The sequence below is a fragment of the Hippopotamus amphibius genome, chromosome 15, assembly GCF_030028045.1.
Source record: "Hippopotamus amphibius kiboko isolate mHipAmp2 chromosome 15, mHipAmp2.hap2, whole genome shotgun sequence".
Lineage (NCBI taxonomy): Eukaryota > Metazoa > Chordata > Mammalia > Artiodactyla > Hippopotamidae > Hippopotamus > Hippopotamus amphibius.
The window spans coordinates 16,073,587-16,088,528 of NC_080200.1; the positions used below are offsets into that span (position 1 = coordinate 16,073,587).

General features: G+C 57.5%; 1 protein-coding gene across 1 annotated transcript; it reads left to right on the forward strand.

The window, feature by feature from the left end:
• The first annotated feature begins 1,184 nt into the window (after nt 1–1,184).
• Nucleotides 1,185–14,718, forward strand: JAK3 (Janus kinase 3). Its single transcript, XM_057709111.1, has 23 exons — nt 1,185–1,368; nt 1,833–1,956; nt 2,283–2,394; nt 2,573–2,718; nt 3,150–3,444; nt 4,042–4,164; nt 4,264–4,421; nt 4,885–4,996; nt 5,207–5,393; nt 5,995–6,122; nt 6,353–6,484; nt 7,062–7,146; nt 7,951–8,078; nt 8,774–8,906; nt 8,990–9,141; nt 9,281–9,431; nt 10,087–10,226; nt 10,298–10,487; nt 10,872–10,996; nt 11,284–11,456; nt 11,861–11,978; nt 12,341–12,451; nt 13,383–14,718. The coding sequence occupies exons 1-23, from the start codon at nt 1,185–1,187 to the stop codon at nt 13,488–13,490; spliced, it is 3,315 nt and encodes a 1,104-aa protein (XP_057565094.1). The 3' UTR covers nt 13,491–14,718.
• Nucleotides 14,719–14,942: the final 224 nt, after the last annotated feature.

Here is a 14,942-nt window from a genome sequence, read left to right on the forward strand (position 1 = left end):
CTTGCTGGGCATGTCACCAGGGATTTGTGTCACTTAGTGTGGATTCAACATGTTGACAGCTCATGCTGGGTGCAGCGGAATACCTCACTGAAGCAGGTGGCAATCAGCACATCTCACAGCTGAGAAAGATGCGTCCCAGCAGTGGGAGTCCTGCTGGGGTCACAAAGCCAGGAAATGGTGGGGCTGGGGTTTGAACCCAGAGCCTGGAGTTTCTACCTATCCCCAGTCCCAGGCTTATATTCTGGGTGTGTTAAAATCTCATTAATACTCTCTGCCTCCCTCCCGCTATTATTGTGAAACATAGTTTTTATCCAACATTCTCTTTTGGTATCTTCTTCATTAGGGTCAATTTAAGTGGATCTTCTCTGTCTCTCCCCTTTTCCTCATTGGGTTTGAAACCCAACCCCTCCCTGTACCCAGCCATGGGTCCTGAGCTCTGGGTCCCCCAAGGTGACAGAGATCTGGAAGTTGGCTGGTGTAAAATGCCTGGGAATAAGGTGGGTGGTTTCCTCCTGGGTTTATCACAGGGAGGGCTTCCTACTATGGGGACCTAATGGGGGAGTGATGAAAGGAATGGAGATGCAGGGAGCAGGGGAGACAGATAGAGATCTCTGTTGACTGAGTCATCAGTCTGGATCTACCCCCAAGGCATGCGTCACACCAGTTGCAAAAGCTTCTAGCCCCAGCCTCAGAAGTGCTTGAATCCTCCAGCTTCACAGGGAGGGATGGCCACTTCTATCCCACCCATGTGCACAGGCCAGTATCTATCTGCTTTCTGGTTAGCAAATCCCTATATCTGTGATTGATTGGCCATGCCTGTCTGGAGAAGGGTTGCAGAGGGGGTATGTGTGGAGGCTGGAGATCGACTAGAGATGTCTGCCCTGGGCACCAACAAGAGTCTGGAGAGTGCGTTCACACAAAGTTGTGTGAATATCTTCCAGCCTCCCAGCACAGTCCTCACCTCGGGGGTTATGCCTCCTCACCCATCTTGCACACTAAACTCCCTCTCTCTGTCTCCATCTCTGCCTTTCTCTCTGTCCCTCTCTCCTACCTCTTTCTCCGGCTTCATTCGTACCTCACCCAGCAGCATCTCTGGCCCCCACCCCACCCCGGAAGCTTTGTAGCGTTGTCCCCTGATCACAACTGAGAGGCTGCCTCTTTCTGTGTCCAGGCAGGCTTCACTCATGGCGCCTCCAAGTGAGGAGACGCCCCTGATCCCTCAGCGCTCCTGCAGCCTCTCCTCTTCAGAGGCTGGTGCCTTGCACGTGCTGCTGCCCCCTCGGGGCCCTGGACCTCCACAGTGCCTGTCCTTCTCCTTTGGGGACCACTCAGCTGAAGAGCTGTGTGTTCGGGCGGCTAAGGCCAGTGGTGAGTGGCTCCCTAGCAGGCTTGGCCAGAGGGAGGGGTAGGGCTGTGTGGAACACAGATTGGGAGCTGGAACAGCTGCCAAATGGAGTCAGCATTGGAGCTGGGGCTCTGAGGGATGAGTAGGAGTGTGGAAAGGGAGGAGGGTGCACAGGAAATGGCATGTGCAAAGATTCAGAGGCATGATGGTATATTAGGGGAAACAGCTGGTCATCCCTCAAGGTAAACTGTATGGTGGAAAGAGATGCTCTGGGGAGAGGGACAGAGAGCCCTGAGAAGCAGGCTGAGTACATGGCTTCTCTCCTAAGGGCAATGGGGAGCCCTGGAATGGGTGCAGGCAGGGGTGGGACATGATGTTAGAGCTGAAGGTGAGAAAGAGCCTGTGGGGCTGCATGGGGATAACATGGCAGCCCTGCAGGGGACAGATGGGGAGATTTGGGAGGTAACTGATGGGGGTGTCCCTTCAGGCATCCTGCCCGTGTACCACTCCCTCTTTGCTCTGGCCTTGGAGGACCTTTCCTGTTGGTTCCCCCCGAGCCACATCTTCTCTGTGGAGGACGCGGGCACCCAGGTCCTCGTCTACAGGCTCCGGTAAGTAGTGTTCCCTCACCCCCTCACAGGTGTCGGTTAAATGTTACCAAGAGGGCATGCCTTTTCCTGAGGGCTTCAGAAATGGGAGTTTAAAATAACAGTGGCCCTATTATCATCATCTCTGTGTACCTCCTGGCGGGTGCCCCAGGGAGGGCGTGATCACTGCTCATTTCACAGGTGAGGAAACTAATGCCAGAGAGGGTGGGTCACTTGTTCAAGGTCACACAGCAAGTCAGTGGCATAAGCTGGGCTTTGTGAGGTCTTGGCACAGTCTGCCTCCCCCCCCCCATCATATCCCCACTCCAGGGTTCTCCTCTCTCCTACAGCTTTTACTTCCCCAACTGGTTTGGGCTAGAGAAGTGCCACCGCTTTGGGCTACGAAAGGACTTAGCCAGCGCCATCCTTGACCTGCCGGTCCTGGAGCACCTCTTTGCCCAGGTAGGGGTCTGCATGGGGCCCAGCTCAGGGGTGGGGGTCCGCAGGGCAATATCAGGACTCATGGTTGGGCAGCCTTGGCTGACCCTCCCTGTGGCAGTGCAGGGGTGGACGTCAGCCCAGGGGCGGGGGTCTACGGAGCAACCTCAGGGCTCACGGTTGGGCTGTGACCGGCCCCCAGCACCGCAATGACCTGTTGAGCGGCCGCCTCCCGGTGGGCCTCAGCCTCAAGGAGCAGGGTGAGTGTCTCAGCTTGGCTGTGCTGGACCTGGCCCGGATGGCCCTCGAGCAGGCTCAGCGGCCCGAGGAGCTGCTGAAGACCGTCAGGTGAGGGCTTCCAGGCTGTGGCGCCCAGCCTGTACCTGGGAGTGAGCCAACGAGTCTCCGCCAGGGCAACACCAGAGTCCAGGCCCGCCTTGGGGCTCCCCACCTACAAGCCTGCAGTGTGTTCATGTGACCCAGCCTCCCCCTTCCCCCCCCCTCCCCCCGCGCCCCAGGCCAGCCCCTCTGAGACTCCATCGCCAGGCTTCAGGCCGCTAAAAGGCTAAGAGGACTGTGTGTGCCCCTGTCTGTCTTATGCGCCCCAGTGGCCCTTCCCATAGAGGCCCTACCCCCATGCCCGTCCCTGAGTGTGTCTCTGTGCCCCCCTCCTGAGGCCACACTCCAGCCCCGCAACTAAAGCCTGCGTGGATGTGCGTCCGCGTCCTCCCTGCGGAGACCCCTCCCCACACTGAGGGCTCCACTCCCCCCACTCGCAGCTACAAGGTCTGCCTGCCCCCCGGCCTGCGCGACCTGATCCAGGGCCTGAGCTTCGTGACGCGGAAGCGTATCCGAAGGACAGTGGGCCGGGCCTTGCGCCGCGTGGCCGCCTGCCAGGCTGACAGGCACTCGCTCATGGCCAAATACATCATGGACCTCGAGCGGCTGGACCCAAACAGGGCCGCCGAGACCTTCCGGGCGGGCCTCCCCGGGGCTGCTGGTGGTCAGGATGCGCCGGGGCTGCTCCGCGTGGCTGGTGGCAGTGGCATCGCCTGGAGCCCGGGAGAACAAGAGGTGCGGGGTGTGGGGGTTGCGGCCCCCCCACAGGGCCAACGACGGGGGCGGGGCCAAGGGGAGGGGCAGGGTCGTGGGAGGGGCTTGAGGGGCGGGGCCAAAGGAGAGGCGGGACTGTGAGAGGGCTTGTGGGGGAGGGGAGCCGGCTGAGTGAGGTGTGGGGCTGAGCGAGGAGGCGGGAATGAAATGGGCGGGGCGCAGAGGGAGGGGCCAGTTGGGTGGGCGGGGCTAACAGCCGGTGGAGGGAAGAGGCAGGACTGAGGGTAGGTGGGGCTCCGGGCTGGCCTAAGAGACACTGCGAGATAAAGCGGAGCTGAGTGAGGGAGGGGCTGGGCGGGGTACGGCTGAGAGGAGAAGGCGGGGCTTGGCGGGGGTGGGTGGCAGATATTTGGGGATGAGCAGCGGAGGGGTTGAGAGGGGTGGGATTGACAGAAGGGGCGGGGCTTGGCGGGGGCGTGGTGGGAGAGGGGTGGGACTGGGTGAGGCTGAGAGGGGCGGGTCTCAGGAGTATGGGTTGGTGGGGTCCAGGCTTCCCAAAGGAGCTGGGGGGTCGGAAGGGGCGGGACCCCCAGCCTCAGTCCTCTCTCTTCTTCCCAGGTCCTCCAACCCTTCTGCGACTTTCCAGAAATCGTGGATATCAGCATCAAGCAGGCCCCGCGCGTTGGCCCGGCCGGGGAGCACCGCCTGGTGACCATCACTAGGACAGACAATCAGATCCTGGTAGGTGCTGGACCTCCTTCCCTTCCTGCCTTACCCGAGGGCAGGGACCCGGGACTGTCACCCTCGGGCCGCAGCGTGCGCTGATGAGGATCCTCCCAGGAGGCCGAGTTCCCGGGGCTGCCCTCAGCGTTGTCCTTCGTGGCGCTCGTGGATGGGTACTTCCGGCTGACCACGGACTCCCGGCACTACTTCTGCAAGGAGGTGGCGCCGCCGCGGGTACTGGAGGAGGTGGCTGAGCAGTGCCATGGCCCCATCACGTAAGGACCCGCCCCCCATGTGGCCAGACTCACGGGGACCGAATCTCTGTCACTCCCCTTCTCAGCGCCTCTGAGTGTCCTCGCCTCCCAGGAGCCTTGGACAAGGGGTCAAGTGCTTGAACAGCACGAGGTGCATAGTTGGTGCTCAGCGAGGCTGGGGTCTCCCTTATGCTGCCAGGGCAGCCTCTTGCCTCCCTTTGACTCCTCGAGGGCCCAGAACCATTTCCTGGGGATGCTGGCGGTGCTCAGCTTCACCTGCAGCCTCCTCTTCAATCCCCTAGGCAGAAGCCCAACTTCTGGCTCATTTCATAAATGGGTGGGAGTGAGGGACTGTTACCTGATGAAGTTCCCAGGGCTTCAGAGAGAGCAAGATCAGAACTCGGGTTTAGTTTGGTTTCTCTGCCTCCTTCTCTCCGTTCCTCTCCATCTTCGACTCTCAGTGCCCTTCCACCTTTCCCCACAGCCTGGATTTTGCCATCAACAAACTCAAGACTGGGGGCTCACTTCCTGGCTCCTACGTTCTCCGCCGCAGTCCCCAGGATTTCGACAGCTACCTCCTAACTATCTGTGTCCTGGTCAGTATACCACTAGGGGCCAGGAGGGCAAGGAGGGCTTCCTGGAGGAGATGATATTTGAGCTGAGAACTAAAAGATGAGTCAGCATTGCTTCCTGAAGAAGGGGAGGGAAAAGGCATTCCTAGTGGAGGGAACAGCATATGCAAAGGCTTGGAGATCTGAGGGGGAGGGTGACACCCACTCCCATTCAGGGACCACTCCTCTTTGCAGACCCCCCTGGGTCCTGATTACAAGGGCTGCCTCATCCGATGCGACCCCACAGGAACCTTCTCCCTGGCTGGCCTTGGCCGTCCCCACAGCAGTCTTCGAGAGCTCCTGGCAGCCTGTTGGGATGGTGGGTTGCACGTGGATGGGGTTGAGCTGAACCTCACCTTCTGCTGCACCCCCAGACCCAAAGGTGAGCCTGCCTTCTCCCCTGAGCTGAGTGACCAGTCTGGGACCCTGCCTTTCTTTTGTCTGTTCCAGCTTTTTGGTGGAAAGTGGCAGAGACTGCAGGTCGAGGTAGTTTAGGAGGGAAAAAAAAAAGGTGATTTGGGGCTAGTGGGATAAAGGCTGCTTTCAGGCATGGCTAGATCCAGGCACAGCTGGATCTGAGTAATGTCACTAGCACTTAGCCTCTGTCCATCTCTTGCCTCTTCCTCTGGGTGAATTTTGCTCTCAGACAAACCCCCTCGGATGGGACTGCTTTGAGGTGTGAGTCTCCCAGAGTCTCTCCAGAGTGTCTCAGTATCCCTAGCAAGACTGAGACCAGGCTGCCTGTGGGCATCACCTGCTCATTTGCACCCCCCCTGCAATGTTCCTTCCCTCTCTGTCTCACTCTCCCACCCCTCAATGGGACTTCCTGGAGTCTCCTTTCAAATAAACTATGTGCCCTGCTGGAGTCCTCATCTTAGTATTGGCTTCTGCGGAAGCCCCCACACTGAGGCAGGGAGTGAGCAAACCTTTGAGGACCTTTCACCTCTGACCTCTGGTTTTCTTCCTCCATCCACTCCCCATAGAAAAGTCCAATCTGATTGTGGTCCGGAGAGGTTGCAACCCACCCACATCATCCCCTGTTCAGCCCCAATTCCAATGCCAGCTGAGTCAGATGACATTTCACAAGATCCCTGCGGACAGCCTGGAGTGGGTAAGGAGCCCCAGGAAATGGCAGGGGGATACCTCAGTTGGGATCCAAAGACCAGGTCTACATCCGTCTCTGCTGTGTGGCCTCAGGCCTGTGACGTAATCTCCCTGTGCCTCTGTTTCATCATCTGTAAAATGAGTCTGTTACCTGTGCCTTGCTTGGGCCAGGGCTAGGGTACTGGATCTCACGGGAGCCCCCTTACTGGTCTCTCACGTTGCCCCCGCTCTCTCTAGCATGAGAACCTGGGTCATGGCTCCTTTACCAAGATTTACCGGGGCTGTCGCCATGAGGTTGTGGATGGGGAGGCACGAGAGACAGAGGTGCTGCTCAAAGTGATGGATGCCAAGCACAAGAACTGCATGGAGGTGAGCAGGGTGGGACCAGGGTAGGGCCTGGCTGGAGAGAGGGTCGCGGATTCGGAGAACTTTGAAAACACACAGGATCTTAAAACAACAGAAATGTAGCCACAGCATCTCCATGAAATATAGAGGGGTCGGGGAATTTAGATGCAAACTGAAAGAGTACACCAGACAGAGGGAACGGCCAGTGCAAAGGTCCTGAGGTAGGGCCATGCCTGGCATGTTTAAGGAACAGCAAGGAGGCCAGAGGGTCAGAGAGGGACAAGCAAAGAAGAAGAGAGGAATGAGGTGGATGGAGGCATTGGCAGGGGCTGGGCAACACAGAGGAAAGTTTGAGCCCTTCTCAAACCCCAAATATCCCACTTGCGTGAGAGACTCAAGGTAGACGACAGTGGGGACTTCCTGCCTCCATCAGAAAATCATGATACAGAGTGTCGTGTGCACTAATGGTGGACTCCAGGGCCCAAGGAGGCTGGCGGCCAGGTCTTCTAAGGCAGGTTCAAGAGCAGCAAGTCTGGGATCCTAGGTCTGACCCTGGAGTGGAAGAAAGCCATGCATCTTCTCTCTCATCTTTCCTCCCCAGTCATTCCTGGAAGCAGCGAGCTTGATGAGTCAAGTGTCCTACCAGCATCTCGTGTTGCTCCACGGCGTGTGCATGGCTGGAGACAGTGAGAGACATTCCCCGTCCCCACCCCTGCCCTGCCTCACTGAGCCCATCTACAGCAGTGATAGCAGCACTTATTCAGAGCCTGCCCTAGCTGAGGCTCTGTTTCACCAGGGTCCATCACCCTGCACTCATCTTCCTGAATCATCAGTTCCTGGGCGAGCAGCTCCAGGCTCCCACTAACACCTAGCCTCCCCGAATTATCTCAAGTCAGGCAGACCTGAGTTCCAGTCTCACTCTGCTGTGTACCCTCTCTGCAGCTTTGCGAGGTCCATGCTACCTCTCCAAGCCTTGGTTCTATCTGTTCAGCTCAGCAGCTATTTATGGGGAGCCCAGTATGTGCTAGAAGCTGGCACAGGGAGCAGGAACGTAGAACATGACAGGGCTGGGCAGAATGATAAATGACTGTGTGTGATGGGGGCAGCGCAGGGCATTGTGGGTGATCAGAGGCTGCTACCACAGCTTGGAGGTCAAGCAATGATTCTGGGTAGGCTAGGATAGGTTCTAAGCTGGAAAGGCAAGGATCAATAGGTATTAGGGAAGTGAAGGAAGAGGGATGTTCCAGGCAGAAACACAGAACATGCAAAGGGCTGGAAGAAAGTCATGGAGAGAGCTCGGCACCTTCCAGGAATTTCAGACATTCTGAGATGGGAAGTGGGGAGGAAGAGAGGTGAGTAGGATAAGGATGGAGGAATAGGGGAGGGAAAAGTCTGAGTTCAAGGGACCCTTGAAGGTGGGGTTGGGGCAGAGTCTGTTGAACACAAGTACACTCTTACCTCCCACCCCTGCCCCTCCCTACTGCCACCAGGCATCATGGTGCAGGAATTTGTACACCTGGGAGCACTGGACACGTATCTACACAAGTGTGGCCACCTGGTGCCGGCCAGCTGGAAACTACAGGTGATGAAACAGCTGGCTTATGCCCTCAACTATCTGGTGAGTGGTCCTCTGCCTGCTCCACCCTCCATTCACAGAGTGGACGGGGCTTTGAGAGTGGGCTCTGTCATATGCATAGGAGTTTGGCAAGGGTGCAAGGAGAGGGCATTTTAGACTGAGGGAACAGCAAGTGTACAGGTTCAGAGGTGTAAGAGCAGAAGGGAACAGTTGGTCGTTCATGGAAATTGAAGGGCGTAGTGAGCAATGAGGCTGGTGGGGGGGAAGGCTTCTGCAGAAGAAAGAACTTTAGAGTTGCAACCTTGAAGACTGAATAGAAGTTCATTAAAAGAAGAAAGGAAGGAGGGCATGTCAGGCTGAGGGAACAGCCTGGGCAAAGGCTGCAGCTTGGAAGGTTGTCTGTCCTGGCGTGCACCAGGCAGTTCACCTGGCAGGAGACCAGTATGGAGATATGGGAGAGAAGCTCTTGGGAAGAGTGGACAAGATCTGGATCTCAAAGGGCCTTGAGTGCCAGGCTGAGGACTTTTGTCTTTATCCTGAAGGGAATGGGGAGCCATGGGATGGGGGAGCAGTGCTTGAGAAGAGGAGGGACATGGGGGTGGACTGCCAATAGTCTAGGGAAGATGCTGAAGTATGATCTGAGCAGTACCAGGTGGGCTTTGAAGGATGTGTAGGAGTTTGCCAGCAAGAATGTTCATTCATCATTCTTCGCATTTCCTTATGCTTGGTCCACTTAGGAAGACAAAGGTCTCCCTCATGGCAATGTCTCAGCCCGGAAGGTGCTCCTGGCTCGGGAGGGGGCTGATGGGAACCTGCCTTTCATCAAGCTGAGTGACCCTGGTGTCAGCCCCACTGTGCTAAGCCTGGAGAGTAAGTGCTGAGGGGTGGAGGAGGGAGGGGCCTAGTGGGACAAGGAAGCAGATCCCTGATCCCATCCTTGCTCCCGCTACCAGTGCTCACTGACAGGATCCCTTGGGTGGCCCCTGAGTGTCTCCAGGAGGCCCGAACACTTGGCTTGGAAGCTGACAAATGGGGCTTTGGTGCCACAGTCTGGGAGGTGTTCAGCGGTGTCAAAGTGCCCATCAGCACCCTGGATCCTGCCAAGGTTAGAGCACCAGCATTGGCTTCTAGAGCTCTCATTTGACAGAAGGGTAGACTGAAGTCCAGCTTGGGGAGGATGGGTAGGTCTGGGGGTGCCTTCTGAGGGTGCACTGGGGGTGACCAGCCCCTCCTCCTGCCCTCAGAAGCTCCAGTTTTACCAGGAACGGCAGCAGCTGCCTGCCCCGAAGTGGATGGAGCTGGCCCTGCTGATCCAACAGTGCATGGCCTACGAGCCAGGCCAGAGGCCCTCTTTCCGTGCTGTCATCCGTGACCTGAACAGCCTCATCACTTCAGGTGCCCACTGGGCCAGGCAGGGTGGGCAGGGCCGTCATGTCACATTGGGCCCAGTAGGAGAAAAGCAAGGTTTGTTTGCATGTAGAGCCTGCCCCGGGTGCCTGGCAAGGTTGGAATGGTTGGTTACTGTAACAGTCAGCATGAGCTTCAAGAGCTGCTGTGACAAACAGGCCCCTCAGTTCAAGGTTGAACATGATGGATGTTTAGTTCTCATTCGATGAGGGTTTCTAGGTCAACAAGAAACTCTCCTTTTGTGGCTCAACCAATCCCATGGCCTCAGGTCCCTGTTGAATCCTCTGCAAACAAGAGAGAGAGCATAGAGGGTCCCACTCTAGGTTTCTGTGGCCCAGGCCTGAAGGGGCATTCAGCATGTCTCTCTCCCCTATCAGCTTGAGCTCAGTCATGTGACCATACCCCATGGCAGTGGAGTCTAGGAAATGCCCTTCTGTCTGTGTACAGCCGTAGACTGCATAAGAGGGCTGCCTTTGCCCAGGGCCACCTTTTTCCAGACCCACAAAGTACCTCTTGGCTTGCAGTGGCCCTGCCATAGTGCGCAGAGAGGGTAAGAATTCAGATGGAGGTCACACAGCAAGTCAGCTTAGGAGCAGGGGCCCAGGGTCCAATGCACTACTCACTCACTGCCTGTACCCCCCAGATTATGAGCTCCTCTCAGACCCCACACCAGGTGCCCTGACACCCCGTGATGGGCTTTGGAATGGTGCCCAGCTCTACGCCTGCCAGGACCCTACCATCTTTGAGGAGAGACACCTCAAGTACATCTCACAGCTGGGCAAGGTGAGGTGGGTTCGGCTGGGGTGGGTGGGATAGCACCCATGCACGTGGACACCAGCCCCGCTGTCCCCCAGGGCAACTTTGGCAGCGTGGAACTGTGCCGCTATGACCCGCTGGGCGACAACACGGGTGCCCTGGTGGCCGTGAAGCAGCTGCAGCACAGCGGGCCAGAACAGCAGAGGGACTTCCAGCGGGAGATTCAGATCCTCAAAGCCCTCCACAGCGACTTCATTGTCAAGTACCGGGGTGTCAGCTATGGTCCAGGTGAGCCACCTCCCAAGAGGATGCTCTTTAAATCACACATCCTCATCCTCCCACAGTACCATTTTAGGGTGGTCTGAGAACGCCAGCAGGGGCACTACTGGCTGGTCTTGTTTATCCAGATCTAGACTGCCTTGGGATCATCAATTTCCCCACCTGAAAAAAATGGGTCATTATGAGGTTTAAAAGAATCAATGTATCTTGTGGAAAGTACTCAAAAAGACATTAGTGATAAGTGCCACTGTTGCCATTCCCATTTTATAGAAGGCAATATTGAGGCCGGGAGGGTCACAAGGCCTTACTCTGAACGGGGAAGAAGAATGCGGAGGGGAAGTAGAAAAAGTTAGGCCATGTGGTGACTCCTCCTGCCTCCCCCGCCTCCCCTAGGCCGCCAGAGCCTGCGGCTGGTCATGGAGTACCTGCCCAGCGGCTGCCTGCGCGACTTCCTGCAGCGGCACCGCGCGCGCCTCGACGCTGGCCGCCTGCTCCTCTACGCCTCGCAGATCTGCAAGGTGCGGGTCGGAAGAGGACGGGGCGCCCGTGGACCTGCGGGGACTGACCGGGCTCCACCTAGCCGGGGTCTGCGTGGATTCGCCAGGAAGGCTGAGGGTTGAAGTTTGGGGTCTAGGTCAGGTTGGAAGTAGGGTTGAATTAGGCCTAAGGTCAGGACTGGAGTGCAGGATGGGTCAGGGGTAGGGTTAGGCTTGGGGTCTGGGTTGGGGCTGGTGTTGGATTCCAGGTCAGACTTGGGGGCCCCTGCGGAGTCATCCTGGGGTCTATACCCCATGCCCGCCTGCAGGGCATGGAGTACCTGGGCTCCCGCCGCTGCGTGCACCGCGACCTGGCAGCCCGTAACATCCTGGTGGAGAGCGAGACGCATGTAAAGATCGCCGACTTCGGCCTCGCGAAGCTGCTGCCGCTCGACAAAGACTACTACGTGGTCCGCGAGCCGGGCCAGAGCCCCATCTTCTGGTACAGACCTCGCCCCGGCCACACCCTTCCTCCCCACTACCGGCCCCTCCCCTGCTCCCACTTTCCTGGCCCCGCCCCTCCGCCTCGGGAGCTGGGCCCGCCCTGGCCCCGCCTATTCTTGCTCTGGCCACGCCCCCTGGTCCCGCCCTGCTCCTCGCCTCGCGCTAGCCCCGTTCCTTCCAGCCCAGCCACGGCTCCTCCTGACCCCGCCCAGACCCCGCCCTGACGCCCCTCAGGGTTGGAGAATCCTCCCACCCCACAGTCAGGGAAACGGAGACCTCGGAGCTGGCTGGGACTTTCTCTTAGCCCCCACCTACCGTGACCAGCTACCCCAGTCCACGGCTGCGCCCTTTCCCTTCCTCTGCCTTACTGTCGCATCCCAAGACCTCCCTGTCCCCCTCCAGGTACGCTCCAGAGTCTCTCTCGGACAACATCTTCTCGCGCCAGTCGGATGTCTGGAGCTTCGGGGTCGTCCTGTACGAGCTCTTCACCTACAGTGACAAGAGCTGTAGCCCCTCAGCCGTGAGTCGGCACCTCTGAATCCCCCATACCCTCCTCCCCCGGAGCCCCTTCCTCGCCCACCCCGCCCTGTTTGTGCCCGCGTCCCTCTCTTGCTCAGGGTCACCTGGTCCCAGCATTAGAGGCTCCAATGGGACCTCTTTTCACTATGGCAGCCCCTCTCCCCTCACCACCGGCAGCCCCCTCCCCGATCCTTCACAGACAACTCCTCCTCCTCCTTCATTAAGGAGGGCCCCTTCGCCCACCACGGGTGGGTGATCCCCTTCCTCCCTTTACTGCGGCTGACCCCCTCGATCACGGGCGGCCCCTCTCGCATCCCTGACGATGGCTCCTCCCTTATTTGGGGCCCTCCCCCTTGGCTCCAGGAGTTCCTGCGGATGATGGGATGTGAGAGAGATGTCCCAGCCCTCTGCCGCCTCCTGGAGCTGCTGGCCGAGGGCCAGAGGCTGCCCGCACCACCTGCCTGTCCTGCTGAGGTGAGCGATGGAGGGCTTGCCTCAGTTTCCCACTCTGTAGATTCACCAGGGGGCCTTGGGCAAGCCTGATGGTCCCTCTGGGTCTCTCCACCACACATATCTCTTGCTTGAGAGCAGGGACCAGGACATGAGGCTGAAGGGGATTTCTGGCCTCTACGTTGCTGCTCTCTCGGTGTATGGCAAGTCACAAGCACTTTCAGAGCCTCAGTTTACCTGTCTCCAAAATGGGAATAACAATGCTTTATAGGGTGGGGGAGGATCAGATTAGCTAACACATCTCCATCGCACAGCTCTGAGCCTAGCATACAGTCGGTGCTCAATAAATGATGGTGACTCTTACGGTTTCTCATCATAGTTTTTGTGGAAGTGTCTGATATGTGGTTGGTCATTCACAAATTAATTAGTTCAGGCCACAAACATTTATTGAGCGCTCACTGAGTGCTGGCTCTGTGCTGGGTGCTGGGGACCCAGCAGGGGACAGGAGAGAGACTATCCCTCCTCCTTCTAACCAGCAGAAGCTAAGAAGAACATTCTGGTGGTGACCAATGTCTGGAAAGAGATGGGGGAGGTGTGGTCAGGGATGGCCTCTTAGAGGGGGTGATGCCTGAAGGAGGAAGAGGATCCACCCATGGGGAAAGCTGGGACAGGGCATTCTCAGTGGAGCACACAGCAGGTGCAAAGGCCCTGAGGTGGGAATGAGTTTGGTGTATTTAAAACTGAGATGGGGGCAGATGTGTCTGGATGGAACAAGAGAGGAGGTGATGGAGGGGATGGTAGAGGGAGGGAGATGGGGAGAGGATGAAATTTTGTTCTAAGATCCATAGGGAGCCATGGGAGGCTTTGGAGCAAGGGAGGGATGGGGTCTAACTTATATTTTAAAACTGTGAACAGGAGTCACATGTGACCCTGTTGTCTCTTCCCACCCTCTCAGGTTCATGAGCTCATGAAGCTGTGCTGGGCACCTAACCCGCAAGACCGGCCACCATTCAGCACCCTGGGTCCCCAGCTGGATGCACTGTGGAATGGAAGCCGGGGATAGTGTCCAGAGGCGCGAGCCTCTCACCTGCCCTGCTTGCCTAGGGGGAGAACCCCATTCTCTGTCATTTTTATATCTCCTGCACACAGACCTCTGGGTTCTGGTCTCCATGGACTGGCTGTGTGACCTTGAGCAGGGACCTGCCCCTCTCTGGGCCTCCTGCTTCACAGAGACCCCTCTTGGGGCAAATGACATTGCACTTGGGGGAGAACCCCTGGCTTGTAGAGCAACAGCAGCCTCATGGAGGAACTTGGAAAGATTCAAGACAGATACAATGGTGCGATCTACTGAGTCCTGCCCCTGAATCGAGGGACCAAATTTAAGCCCCTCCCATCTTCCTAAACTGTCAGGACTTGGCCTGGAACTTCCTGTCTCATTTCCAGAGGAAACATTGTGTAACTTTAAATATGCGATCTCAGGCTTCTGTTCCCCCTCCCCCTTTAGCTAGAGGAAGCCAAGGACAAGAACAGCTGTCCTGGCTGAAAATTCACCTTTTGGGGGAAGCCCGTGTGACTGTTTGGAACTGTGTAAGAGACCAGGAGAAGCTGAGGTCCCAGTCCACCCTGAGTCTGAGTGTCGCAGGGCTTCAGTTTTCCTGCCTGTACACTGGGGCCCTTTCTATCTGGACCAGAGGATCACACAATTGATGACAATGGAGCCTAACAGGAGCTTTTCAGCAGTTGAAGGAAGGAAAGGCATTCTTGGCAGGGGGAACAGTATGGCGAGAGGAGGAGGCTCAGAGTTCAGAGGTTAAGAGTGCAGGTGTTTAAAAAAAAAGCACAGGTGTTAGAGCCTACAGTTCTGCCACTTATTTGCTGTGTGATGGTGGGCGAGTTGCTTCCTCTCTCTGGGCCTCCGTTCCATCTTCTGTATAATAGACAATAGTGTTGGTCCTTTGGCTGGACGGAGGCAACTTCTGGAGGCTGTGAGAAGGCATCTTGTGCAGGTTAAGCCCCCACCACTCCTTCACACCTTCCTGCAAGGTTTTTCTGCCACTTTGCCTCCCTGGAAAACTCTTATTCATCTCTCAAAACCCCAACTATCACCTCCCTGCAGCCTTCCCTAGGGTTCTCCCATCACTCCCAGTCAGCCCTGTACTTCTGACCCTAGGACTGGGGTGGTGTCTGCATTCAGCTCTGTCTCCTCTGACCTGCAGGCTCCTTGGGGGCTGGGCTGGGCTGGGGTGGGCACAGAGGGGACTCTGGGAGTGTTTGTTGAATGAATAAAGAAGTTCAGTGGAAAGGATGGTTTGTTTCTAGACTTGGGCAATGGGGATACTTGGGGATGTGTGAGCCGGGGAGGGATGTGCTTAGGGCTGGGGGATAGAGATCCCTGGGGGCCACAAGGGAGCCTCAGGGCAGGCTGGGGGAGGAGGGACAGGAGGATGGGGCTCTCGAGGACAGAAGCCCTCCCCCCCAGCCCCAGCTGTTGGCCTTGGCTCTGTCCTGGGGAGCT

Excerpts from the sequence above, each read along its gene's own strand:
- JAK3 (XM_057709111.1), top strand. The coding sequence starts at position 1,185 with ATGGCGCCTCCAAGTGAGGAGACGCCCCTGATCCCTCAGCGCTCCTGC. Across the intron at positions 3,445-4,041 it reads GGAGCCCGGGAGAACAAGAG|GTCCTCCAACCCTTCTGCGA; the intron begins GTGCGGGGTGTG and ends TCTTCTTCCCAG. Across the intron at positions 12,452-13,382 it reads CACCTGCCTGTCCTGCTGAG|GTTCATGAGCTCATGAAGCT; the intron begins GTGAGCGATGGA and ends CCACCCTCTCAG.